The sequence below is a fragment of the Astatotilapia calliptera genome, chromosome 5 (genome assembly GCF_964374335.1).
Source record: "Astatotilapia calliptera chromosome 5, fAstCal68.1, whole genome shotgun sequence".
Lineage (NCBI taxonomy): Eukaryota > Metazoa > Chordata > Actinopteri > Cichliformes > Cichlidae > Astatotilapia > Astatotilapia calliptera.
Window position 1 is genome coordinate 32929653 of NC_137426.1, and position 13254 is coordinate 32942906.

The 13254-nt window shown below is 40.6% G+C and overlaps 1 protein-coding gene across 2 annotated transcripts in view; it reads left to right on the forward strand.

Moving 5' to 3' along the window:
• Positions 1-13254, forward strand: part of cntn4 (contactin 4) — a 201486-nt gene that overhangs the window by 74939 nt on the left and 113293 nt on the right. For both annotated transcript variants that reach the window (XM_026168944.2, XM_026168946.2), the window contains exon 5: positions 12681-12776. In XM_026168944.2, the coding sequence (XP_026024729.2) occupies positions 12681-12776 (96 nt within the window). The remainder of the gene's footprint in view (positions 1-12680; positions 12777-13254) is intronic.

Below are 13254 nucleotides of genomic sequence, written 5' to 3' on the forward strand. Positions count from 1 at the left end.
ACTGACCAGCCTGTTAGAGAAATCACAGATGATTCACATAATGTGAATCAAAAATGTTTTTCATTGTAACCTAATTTTAGCGAACTACTGCAGAAATGGGAAATCGAAATATAAAAATAATTCAGGTAACGTGTGAGTGTCTGTAGCACGTAGTTTTTTCTGTGACCGAACCCAACCACATGACTGGCACAACTTTTACTTTGAAGGGAAACCATTCTCCAGTCTCCATTTGCAGGTTGCATTGCACCAGCAACCCTGAGGAACCGCTGTCAACCAGTTGGGGAATACACTTGTCACCCTAGCAACAGGTGACTGTGTTACTCCCAGTGTGGGAGACAAATCTCAGGCAATGTGCGCTTGACGTCATGTGAGAAACATCAATAGTTTACTCATGTGGCTCCATGCTGTAGTGGCTAACACATTTGACTTATGCACAGAAGGCCTCCTGTTTGGGATCAGAAGGAGGCGCAAACTCATTCTTAGCGGTAGTGGACCCCTAATGTGGGTCCCCAAGCCCAGGTGAATGGGAGGGTTGTATGGGGAAAGACCATTCAGCATAGTTTGTCATATTCTAAATACTACACAAACATTTTAGCAAAAGCAAAATCTGCTTCTCAAAAAACAAATTAAGAGAACATTTAATTTATTTTTGGTGTGGGTTTGTATCCAGGCTTCAAAGGGAGTTTGGTTTCCACTGATCGCTGTCCCATCATTTTGATCTAAAAAAGTAAAAATGACAGTGCACGCCAGGAAAGATTTTCAACTTGAATATTTCACCCATCAAGATCTGATGTGTGATGTAAGTATTCCCTTAATGTTTCTGAGCAGTGCTTCTACCCCAAGGTCTACTTGAAGCGTGTGGGGGGTTTTTTTCTTCTTCTTTTTTGTGGAGCATTTATACATCACGGCCTCTCTCAGAGGATAGATGTTGCTTAAAACGCATTTTACATTTCATGACCAACAGCAGGAAGTGAAACACAGGATAGAACAGGGTGTTAGGGTTTTGTTCGGTGCTACCGGTAACCATAGCGCTTTCACCGGCAGCAACGTCTTTTGCCTGCCCAGTGCTTTTCAACCACACATCACAAAAGAAGCTCATTTTTGTGTGCTTTTCTGCTTTGCGCTTATGAAAGAAGTATTTTGCTCCCTCCATTTGAACGATTGTATTTACCTCAGCATCTTGTTTTATCAGTCGATGGTAGTTCTCCTTCTGCTGTCTTGTCTTGTAAATGTCGGTCGACCAAACAAATGTAAACCAAAGTCACACTCACAGTTGCAAACACGTCAAACACTTTTTGTGTTATTGATCAATTACTAATCAACTGCTGCATATCTTTGTGGACTACAGTGATTTTTTTTTTATTCCATGCAAACGGTCATGGAATGGGAACTTTTCCATTTCCATTTTACTTTTCAGACTAGACTAGTTAATTAGGACATTTGTTGAAGACTGACAAAAGCGCGGGTCTGCCGGTACAGATATTTGGTGATGGGAGCCTCAATAAGCTGCTAGTTTCTCACAAAATCAAATAAATCAGTGCCATAGTTAATTGTTTTGACTCAGCGTGAAGGTCAAAAGATATTTAATTTTGAGCCGGGTCTTAGAATTGATAATGAAATCCTGATAGTGAGTCGTTGTGAGCACAGGAAAGCGTTGTTGTTCGGTGAACATGCTCTGCCTTCTAATTCAGTCATTTATCTCCGGGTGTGAGGGATTTTTGCCTTTTCTTTAATTAAATAGGTATTAGTGGTGTCTTAATCTTGTTCCAGGTGAGTAATCTTTCTAAAAATCCATTATTGGTCTTGTTGAATTTAGATTGCATTGACACTTAAGACCTGTTTATAGGTCTGAACTTAAATCATACATTTCCATTTAAATTGTAATTCAAACGTCGGGATTTGTATTTGCTAAAGTGTTATCTCCTTCCAGAGGTTGAGCATAGCATATATTGTGTAGAACAAGAGTAAACTGTACAGTGAGACTTGCTCACTTGAATGGTATTAATCAGTTAACATTTGTTAGTCTGCACGCTCCGTGACGCCTTCAAGGTTGTTCTTTGGAATTGGCGGAGCTCCAGATACTTCAGGATTCGTTTCCGTGTCACAAACTTTTGATGGATGACGGTAACCCTCGCAAGGGTTGTGGCTGTCTACCTCCCGAGGCAAGGATAACTGATGGCTAGTGGGCGCTCCCACTCAATACTTGCTGCCCTTGATTAGTATGTCTATTGATTCTGTATTGCTGATTATGTAAAAGATGTACACACATAATTCACACTGATGATCAGGCCGCATATTCAATAACAGAATGATAGTGTGGGCTTCTTATATGGGTGGCACTCTGAGGGCTGTGCGTTGAATGCAGTGACGAGCTCATTCACTGCTGAAGTTTCCGCGACCAGAGATGTCAAGAAGGTTGAGCTTTCAAGAAGAAAATAAAGTGCTGTATACTGTACTTTCCTTGAAACGCTATATATCCCATTTTGAGTAGGAGTGGATATTCGCTTACTTATAAAGTATCTCATCAGAGTCAGAAAAGCTCATATTTTGCCAAGGACATAGGAGGGGTGGGAAATTCCTGATGTCACCGGAGTAGGCTTTAAATCCTTAAGGGGAAATATGAATACCTAATTTAAATGCAAATAAATCCTTTGGACTCCTCTCAGCTGAGTGATAATGTGGTGTGAGTATATTGACTTAGTTAATGAGGTGTAAATAGCTAATGGGTATGATCTAGCTTTTATGTTTTTTTATCCGCAGTACACTATCAACATATCACACTTGGGAACCTGCTATAAAGTGGAATAACTCACTCAGCATTTAATGTTTACCTCTTTAGCTGTCCAGCCTTTGAAATGGGGAAAACTTTTTTGATGATACGTGCAGGGAATTGGCGGGGGGAGGGTCCTCAGCAAAGTCTAACCCTTTTAGAGCACATTACATTTTTGCTTTTTTACATTCCTAAATAATTGTTAAAGTGAAAGTACACCAGTACATAGATCACAGGTTTCAAAATGTACATATGATATAAAAAATGTACATGTTTAATATCATAATTGTGTACTATCCCATATCCTGTCATGGTCCTGGGTCTTTGACCTAGTGTTTTGAGTTTATTGTTATTATTTTCCAGTTTCTGCTGTTTTGTATTTGTTCTTAGGGTTTTGAGTTGGGTGTTTTCTATCATCGCTACCTGTGTCTTTCCTCTGTGTCCTGTTCGTGTCCCCGAGTTGGTATTGTGAAACAGTCTGTGAGTTTCCTGTTTTACTTTGTAGGTTTGTGTCTCGTTATGCCCATTAGTTCAAGCTGTTTCCCCTCCTGTCTGCCAATTCCTGATTACCTGGTGTGCCTGTGCTCCTCGTCGCGTCGTCTGTGTTTCTCTGTGAATCTTCTGTGTACTCTGCATTATTCCGTGTTTCACCGTGTCTCTCTGCTTCCCGCCCCGTGTCCTCCTTTTGTGTTAGTTTTCCCAGTTTAGGTTTATGTTCAGTTCTGCCCTCACCTCTGTTATTGCTCACTGTATATAAATCTCACTTGCACCTCCGCCACTGTCTGCTATTTTGATCCTCCTTCTCACCTCCACACGACTGCTGCCCGAGTCGTGACATATCCCAACAATGTAATGCTGTGTAAGAGGTCTTAATCGCAATAGTATGTATTAAACTAATGTTTAAATTGAGAAAATGTAAGAAAAAAAAATGTGTCCAAAAAGCTGGAACATTTGCCTCTGTGTAGCAGCTTTGCTTCTTTTTGCCACAGTCTGTAAATATTTGGGAGCTGCAGAGAACATTTGTTGGACTTTTTGGAGAGGAATGTTGTCCCATTGTTGTCTGATACAGTCCTCAATCTGCTCTGTTCTTTTTTTTATTTAATGATGCTCCAAATGTTTTCAGTTGGAGAATCGTCTCTATTGCAGGCCATTTAAGCACCTTGGCTCTTTTACTATGGTGCTTGTATAATAGATGAATTATGCAGTTTAGCATTGTTTTTGCTGAAATATTCAAGGCCCTCCCTCAAAAATACGTCATGTAGACGGGAGCATCTGCTGCTCTAAAACCTTTCAGCATTGATGGTGCCTTTCCAGATATGCAACCTCCACCAGGGATGCACGCTTTTGAACTGAGTGATGATACAAAGCCAGATGCCCCCCTGTCCTCTTTAGTCCAGAGGTTTTTAAAAAGAATTTCAGTTCATTTCAGTTCAACAGAACCCAGAACAGTTTTCCGCTTTGCCCACAGAAATTTTTAAAAAACTTTTTCCGTGAGAAGTCACAACAGTATTGTCATTATGAAGTGTCTGAAAAATAACTGTCAGGTAATATAGTGACAGTCCCAGTACACATCCAAAAATGTGTATTAGTAATAAACAGCACTACTTAGTTACCCTGTGGCTTGAGAAAAACTCCTTGAAAGAACATGATATGAATACATCGATGATACTGATGTACTTGAAGGCATTGTCATTGTGGTTTTGTTGGGATCCAGCATTCATGATGACCTCTGAACGTGTGTTAGTTTGAGTTGAGCTGGCATTTCATTGCCCTAATGTACTAATGTACAGGGAGTCACTGCCTAATAAAAGCTAATATTAACACTAACCAATCAGCAGTCAGTTTAAACTTAAATGCAATAAATGTACAACGAGATGCACAGTGTTGGTTTGTGTTTGGTATCAATTGTTAATGAACTGATGCAGCTAATGTGTAATGTGGGCTGTTTAAGTGCAAGGCTAGCAGGGAATGGAATAATGTGTGAACTTTACCATGTCAAATAAGCAGGGTGAATGTGGAAAAATGGCTTCCAGCTACTTCGCTTAAAAAGTAGGATTCAGTGTTTTTTGAACAGAGGACTGGGTAATCTTACTGTTTGCAACATTACTTTATTTTATCTGCATATGTTAGAATGTTGCAAATTTCATGGAAGTGCAGCATCAAAATATATGCACTTTAATCTCAGTTCTAAAAATACTACTGTCGGCCTCCATGCAACTCTATACTTATCTGAAGGTCTACCCAGAGACTGTATATAAATGAAGGCAGATGTAACAGAGCCTTACAGCAGACTGGCTGTTTTTACTATCACTGCCTTGGTGTTTTGGATAGGGACTCTAACCACTCTATGATCTCAGAAACCAAGGCTAGCGTTGTGTCAGTCACATGGTAAAGGAAAATAAAACCCCAATTTATCCTCCTTCTTGGCTCGAATCTTCTGTAAAACTTGAAACAAGTGTCTGAGCTCATAGAGTCACCCAAAAAGTGGTGTTTTTAACAAAAAAAGAGCTCAATGTCATGTTGCTATCGACTTTGGTACAACTGAACAACTTTTTGCAGTTGTAGAAGTCGCCCCCTGCTGGCATTAGCAAGAAGCAAGTTTAAGACACTGACTTGTCTTCTCATAATGTTCTTTTAACTGCCAACCACAGTGCTTTTAGACTCAAGGTGGAACAGCTGAGGACCAGAGTCGAGGCAGGAGAATTAAAGATGCGTTTAAAGATTTTTATTTTTTTTTTCATTCCATGCATTCATCTCGTCTTGTCTAGTGACAGACAGGCTGATAAAAATCACTGAATACACACCTCTGTGCTGGCTCCCACCTTTGCGCAGGCACAGACAGTACAAACATAGATATGATGTCCTCATACACACACAAACACATTATATCCACCTTCCACTTGAAGACAAAGAGCATCCTCAAGGGGGTAGCAGGTTGTGATGGATCTAATGTTCACGGTTGGACGGGCTTGTTGAAGTATGATAAGTTGTGCTGGCATTTGGAAAGCTCATATGTCTGGGATGTGATCATCAGCTTAATCTGGATCATTGTTTGTAATGCCAGCCCAGGTTTGCAATAATTGATGCTAATGGACCTAGATGGGACATCAGGTTTACTTATTCTGAGGCTATTAATCATTGTTAGCCACTTCCCGTTTTGAACATTACTCTGAAGCTTTTGTGCGGAAAACATTAGCTCAGTTCTATAATATTTTAATGAAATTTCGAAGGGACTTGCGCTCGCCACTGTTCCTTTCAGTGACAAATTTAATGGATATGCTATTTGAGATATCCTTTGCAGGCAAAGTCTGTGCTTTCATGCTTCCTTTTGAACATGTGCACAGCTGCGTACGCTTTAAAAAAAACAAAAAACAGGCTTTTGGTCAAGCCTTCCCACCACAATGCACCCCAAGCCCCCCCCCCCCCCACACACACACACACACACCCCGCATCTGAAGGCATCGGCCGTACCATATTCTAAATTATGCTTTTTACGACTTTCCCAAAGTACCTTTCACAACAATGCTTCTTTTGGTCTTTTTTGGCTGCTGAGAGTGGATGACTGAAGGTGGAGGTTGGTTTTTGGGGAGGGTGGGGGGGTGGATTTTGCCACTATTGCTGCATGCTTTCAGCATGGGCGAGGCCATGCCTGTCGCTGTGAACAGGCACAATCAGTACCTTTAGTGAAGTAGACATCACCACTTCATAAATCCCAACAGCTTTCATCTCAGCCAAAAATAATGCCAAAGACTTTTTTGGGGGGAACAAATTCAGTACCTTAGATGTCTCTGGCTTTTGTTGACTTTGTTCTATAGGATCATATTTTGGGAAGGCTCGGATGCTTTTATCTAACCTTCTATCGTGTTTTTAGATGAAAGTAAATGGGGGGTTAATCCAAAAAAAAGAAGAAAAAAGATTCAGCTTTCGCCGTGAAATTTTGTATTATGCCCAATAATGCAAGCAGTGTTTAGGAGAAAACCGCTTGTCTATTTGCAGCTTTTTATTGTACCACCATTAATAAAAAAAGACGTCTGTAGAAGCAAAATAATTAATTTCACAGAAGAGGCAAAGGGGAGAAAAAAAGCAGTGCAGATATTGCAGCTTTCATCAGTGATCTCTGATGAGCCACACCAGTCTGAGATAAAGCCCATTGGGAAGAAGGAAGTCGATTAGCCTTGCTACAACATTAATCACCTTTGAGTGACAGTTAAGAGATAACTAGGCAGTCAGTGTTCCCTTAAAAAACTGAAAAAAGCAATAAAAATAAATCACCTAATTTAAGCTTTGAGTCCTGATTCAATTCTACACACATCATAAACCTCCAAGAAAGCGTCTTATATGGACATCTGCAGACATATTTGCCCTGCGTGCCTTTTTAAGCGCTTTTGGTCACCAACCAGCCAAAACCGGGTGCCGGCTTTTCACACTGTAGAAAAACTACGGGAATTTAGGAGGGCAGTGATTTGCTGTGTAAAAATGATTGTAGACAGCAACTTTGTCATCCCATTTGTGGATGTTCAGTTATCCATTTGTGTGGCAGATGTGTTTTTCACAGTAAAGAGCAGGACAAACAAGTGCATTAATCAAATAGGTGGATTTCTGTGCAAGTTCTTTAGGATTAAACTAATGTACAGTCACGAGCATAATAAAATATTTTATTATAAGATTTCTAAAATAATTGAGATGCTGGGTGCAGAAACCCAACCTCCAACAATATGAATGGTTTCATACAGTGCAAAGTATAAAGGAGTGGTGGTAGCAGATTATCTCTGAGGCTATATTATAATCACACTTTAAAATATAAAATTCTAATTCTAAATTTAATTATTAAGAATGTGTATGTGTAAAATTCGTGATTTTATGATGTAAAATCACAAATTTTTATTTTTAACTAGTTTAATTTATTGAGATATGTTGCAAGCTTGTGTTTTGTGTAGCATCTACCTTCTTAATATCTGTAGCCAGAACAAAATGAAGCATAATAATAATAATAACAACAATGTTGCACTCTGAAATGTTGTCAATTTGAGATTCGGTAAGACTATATTGGAGTTAGTACCTCAAAATGATTACTTTCCTGCACTACTCTGTGGTAGTTTAAGCCCTGCCTGCATTATAATAGTGCAGCTGAGTGTGGTGGTTCTAAAACTGTGGGGCTCGCTCTACTCGGGGGGTATAGAGCTATTTCACGGAGGAGCGCATGACCAGGATGAAAAAATGTGGAGTGGATTTGAGAAGTTGAATAAAACTGTTTCATGTGGGAACAATAAACTAACAGGAGTGCTTTGAGACTTGCAGCGCTGTCAAGCTTCAGGGTGCAAAATTACAAAAGACAGTGGAGAGTTTTCTGACAGGTAAGAAAGGGAAATAACAGACGATGCATATAACCACCACATCGATCAAAATAGAAGGCAAGGAAGTATGATGGATATCTCTATCTCAAGTTCAGTAAACAATAAGTCATTCTTTTATGTTTTAAACTTCGTCATAATGTTATTTCATTAAAATAACATTTTCCAATGAGTGGTAAATGTCGCCTTTTTTTCCTGGCGCCATGATGCGTAGCAGCCTGTTGTTGTTGTTTCTTCTTTTGTGACTTTATCGTCTGATAAAGTTTGTTTTTCTTGCTCAGTGTGACTTATGTGTCTGTCTCATGGAGCGTTGCAGAGAGACGTTGCCAAACTCCCGGTGTTCCTCAGTCTGACTGTGCTAGATGGCCGGAATTTTCAGGAGAGTAGAGACGTTAATCTGAGCAAGAAGAAATGTGCATGGGATGCACTAGTCGTCATTAAAAAGTGGTGTAATCCCACACGTTACTGTGAAGGAACATTTGTGTGGCATGAATAAGAAAAAACAAAGCCCGGAGGATCATCTGACACAGAGGATATGGCTAATTAATAGATCCCAACAACCCTGTGAACCTCTTACTGCTCTTGCTAACTTTGCTGCTGCAAGGACAAAAGCAGAAAGTCTTCATACCACCTGTCCTGTCAGATTGTTTGTTTTTTGGTTTAACCGAGCTCTTTCTTTAGTTTAAGCTTTTATGATATTATATTTATGTATTGAGCTGTTGTTTTGGGTGTTGTAACAGGAACTAACAACGTTTGAAAAAAAAATACTTCATATTGTTACTGTGATTATTAGAGGTGGAGAAAAATCTGGGTGGATTATAGAAGGAGAGGTATGACAGAGACAAATCATGCACCGCTACCCTTCACAAGTAGCCGGCGTCTCTTACTCCATCAGTGAGTTTGTCTCCTAAAGTTCAGTGTCCTTCACAGTCACACACTTGTGCTCCCCTCTACACAATCACAAACAGTCCCTGATAAAACAAACTGCAGCACCATGACTCAGTTCCTGCTGCAGCCGGTGGGCAGCAAGCGCTACGAGTGAGTCCTGCGGCCACGGCAGAGGCAGCATGAACGTCAGCCTCACTTTGTTATGCTTTCTCAGCAGCCGTCCGAGTCTACTGGACAGCATGTTTTTAAATGTGAAGTAATCCATAGTGTCCTCTGCATGTGTACACCAGGAAGCCCAAGATGCTTTTTCTCAGCTCCTCGACCTCAGGTACAAGTGCCCCAGAAGCACAGACAGGAAAACAAAAACAAAGTCCTGCTCTGGTTTTTGTTTTTTGCTCTCCACCAACACCACAGTGCAACTTTGCTTTAGCAGTTGTAGCCAAGAACAATGAGAAGACACTATATTAGATGTTGCATGTGTATTATTCAGGCAGAAACTGGTGCTGTTCTTTAAAATTGTAGCACTCTGCCAAATTATTCTGAATGACTTTACCCCATGTATTGATTCAGGTGTTTTCTTTTTCTGTCTCTCTAGTTTTAGTCAAGAATGCTGACTTTGGTTTTACATCCTTGAGGGAGACACATCCAATTTGACACTTAAAGGTCCAATCTGGCATTAATCTTTAGAAAAATATTAGGAATTGCTCTTTTAATAGGGCTTAAGACTCTCAGATCGCTATTAGTTAAAGCGTACTCTTGGGTTAAGAAGAGATTTATGTTTAAAGAAATAATTAAAGCCAGCCTCTTAATTGACTTGTTCTGTGGCCAATATGACATATATTAACTGACCTTATAGTCCTCTTCATAAATCACTGAGCCCGATAATTTTACATTTAGATCACTTGGAGCTGAACTAATCAGTAATCTCATTTGAGTGGATTGTTTGCAGTTTTGAGACGAGCAGGTCTGCAAAGACAGCGCTCGTGTCCGCGCCACCGCTCGAACTGACTTGACAATATTCTGCATATTGCAAGGTTAATTAAGGTTAATTAATCCAATTTGGAGAATATGTATGGATAAATCTGAGACAGTATATCAAGCCTCTTAATGTATTAATTCGCTGTCTGTCTTTTATTCGGTTCGGTAGCTAAAATCACATTTATGAATGATCTCTGACCTCAAACTGAATATTAAAAAAAAAACAAGAAGTGGAATAAAGGAAGCCAGAAGAAGCTGTTTAATTTAATTATGCTGCCAATTAACCTCTAAATATACGAGTAGCTCCATGTTTTCTTTGTACTTATTACAAGTATCTGTATTTAAATAGTTCCCTTAGGAATATATGTAGCACTCTTCAAACTGAGTTACCAGTGCAGACACTTAGTCTCTATGCAACGTGTGAATTACATTTACTGAGCTCTGTACATCATTAATGGAGCCAATTTGAAATGAACTGGTTCTTCTATAGCGCTTTTCTACTCTGTCTGAGTGCTCATTCATGCAAGCACTTCTCTATCTAACAGTCATAGTCCGATGGAGCACCTTGGGGTTCGTATCCTGCCCAGACTGGAGGGACTGAACCACCAACCTTCTGATTAGCAGATGATTTGCTCTGCATAAATCATCAGCAAATGTCAGATGTGGTTCTGACCTGCTATTGTTTCCATCAGCTGTCAAAGGAAAATATTTCAGTTTAACAGTACTTGTGGTGTCAAAGCCCTACTAGGAATAGCTTTGTGTGGTTCGGTGGTGGTAGGTTTGATGAATGAAAGGTAACCTGATTACCACCAGAGCTATTAAAATCCCTCATGTGTGACCTGCCACGGCAACCATCTCTGCTTAGCAGCGAGGCTTCAGATTGCTGTCTGGCTCATATTAGTGTGGGTGTGTGTCTTTATTGATTTCAGTGCTTAGTTATAGTTTTTTTTTTTCATCATGTATTCAGCTCAAGCTTAACTTACATTCATTATTCGCAACATACAATTACCAGTGCAGGTTACAGGGAGCAATAATAGGCCTCATTCTTTTCATTTCCACCTTATCTTAAGTGTGTCCCCTCAAGTATGCAAAAGAAATAAATCCAGCAAAAAGAAATTAAGCAACAGACACACACACACACACACACACACACACACACACACACACACACACACACACGAGTGAGTGCTTCCTTCCATCGACCTATCTTTGTGTGATTAACAGGGGTGTGTCGAAAGAAGTGACATAAGGTGGCCCTCACCCCCCTTACCCACCATCACCCCCATCCACACACACACTCACAAAAGCAGCCAAATAACTGAATGCAGCTCCCTTCCTTTGAACAAAGGCACAATCTCTTCTCTTCTTTAAAGCAAACATATATTTATGTTCATGGGGCGACCATGGCTCAGGGGGTTGGGAAGCGTATCTGTAACCGGAAGGTCGCCGGTTCGATCCCCAGGCTCTCTGTCCTGGTCGTTGTGTTCTTGGGCAAGACACTTTACCCTACCGCCTACTGGTGATGGCCAGAGGGGCCGATGGTGCGACATGGCAGCCTCGCTTCTGTCAGTCTACCCCAGGGCAGCTGTGGCTACAACCGTAGCTGCCTCCACCAGTGTGTGAATGTGAGAGTGAATGAATAGTGGCATTGTAAAGCACTTTGGGTGCCTTGAAAAAACAGTCCTAAGATTTTTGAGTTTGCATCCAAAACGTGTTCATAGTGCTGCAAACTTTGTCCGCTGTACTCACAAGACAATGCTTTTACCCAGTTGAAGGGGAGGCGTTGGAAAGTAATGCTAATGCTCAGTCCCCGAAGGGTTTTTCTTCTAAAATTCATCACAGTTTTTCATCCAGATTCTACTTTTTAATTCTTATTTCTAATTAATCACAGAGGGAGTTTGTCAGGTTTTTAACAATAATAAGTGAGAAATTTAATTCATTTGTCCTTTTAGTCATATCAAAGCATTTACACTTCCTATGACGACTTTGTATGATGTATAATAGTCAGGTACAACTTATCTGTCCTGTACTGATTTACGCTACCCGTGCGTCTTTTAAATCACTCATTGCTGTCTTCCTCCACCAAAACCCCCGTACTTGTGGCACCATCTCTGTGAATTTGGATATCGGCAGCACAGGCGCACGTGGGGGGGGGGATGATTTGGCTTGAGGCAAAGCCAAAGGCTGTTTACTGCCAAAAATGTTCAGTTTGTTGCTGCTGAAGGTTCAGGCAGTCTTTAAAGGTTTTTTCTGACTTACTCAAAATGTTCCGTACGTCATGTTTTTGTATATCATTTGCTTGGCACGGGGCTTCAGGTTTTTTGCAACAGCGTCTGACACGCTGTGAGTTTGAACTCTGGCCCTCAGAGTTTACAAGTACTGTATTTGACAGGATGAAGCATCAGTTCCTTCCCACAGTCTGAAGAAATATAGGCCATGAACTTTCTGGCGCTATGTGAGTGTGTGCTGTGTTTATGTCTGCGAGCTCTGTAATAAACAGGCAACCTGTTGTGAGCGTTTTCCCCACCTGCTGCTTTAGGTTGCGCACAATGTGACCTTGAAAAGAAGTAAGAAAAACAGTAATTTGTTCATGACAGCACCTTCATGTGTATGCTAATAAAATGTAACAGCCTCCAGCTTGTGGAATATTTTACTTACTGCTGTTTTCTTGTTTTGTTTTTTCTATTTTGCAGACTTGGAAAACTTCAAGACTCAGAGAAGAAGCTCTGTTTCAGTGCGTGAAGGTCAAGGAGTGGTTCTGCTCTGCGGCCCTCCTCCTCATTCTGGAGGTAAAAATAATAAGTTCTCTTGCTTTTTCTTTTTCTTTCAGTTGACTAGCGAGCATGTGTCTGTTTCACACTGAAAATTGGAAGTTATCTCACTGTGCAAAGTAACGATGACTGAAGCGCTTTCAGACGGAGCTCTTTGAGATGTACCTGTTTAACAGCGGCTTTCGCTAGGTAATCAACACCTTAAACCTGACGCTGTGGGGATGGAAAAATTTCCAAGCGATTCGTGCCTCGTGTAGGTGTGCTCACTCTCGGCTGGGTCATGGGAAGTGGGACAGCCTCTCTGTTAGGAGCCTAAAGCTGAATGCGCTTTGATGAGAGGGTTATTTTTTGACTTCATTTCCATGGCAGTTAAAATAAACTATTGTGCAGCTCTATTTATTCAGCAACGTTTGCTCTCAAGCTCAAGGCAACGATACTCTGAATTTTATACGGTGTGAGAAGGTAGCATACAAATGATTTTGCTTTCTTGCTGAAA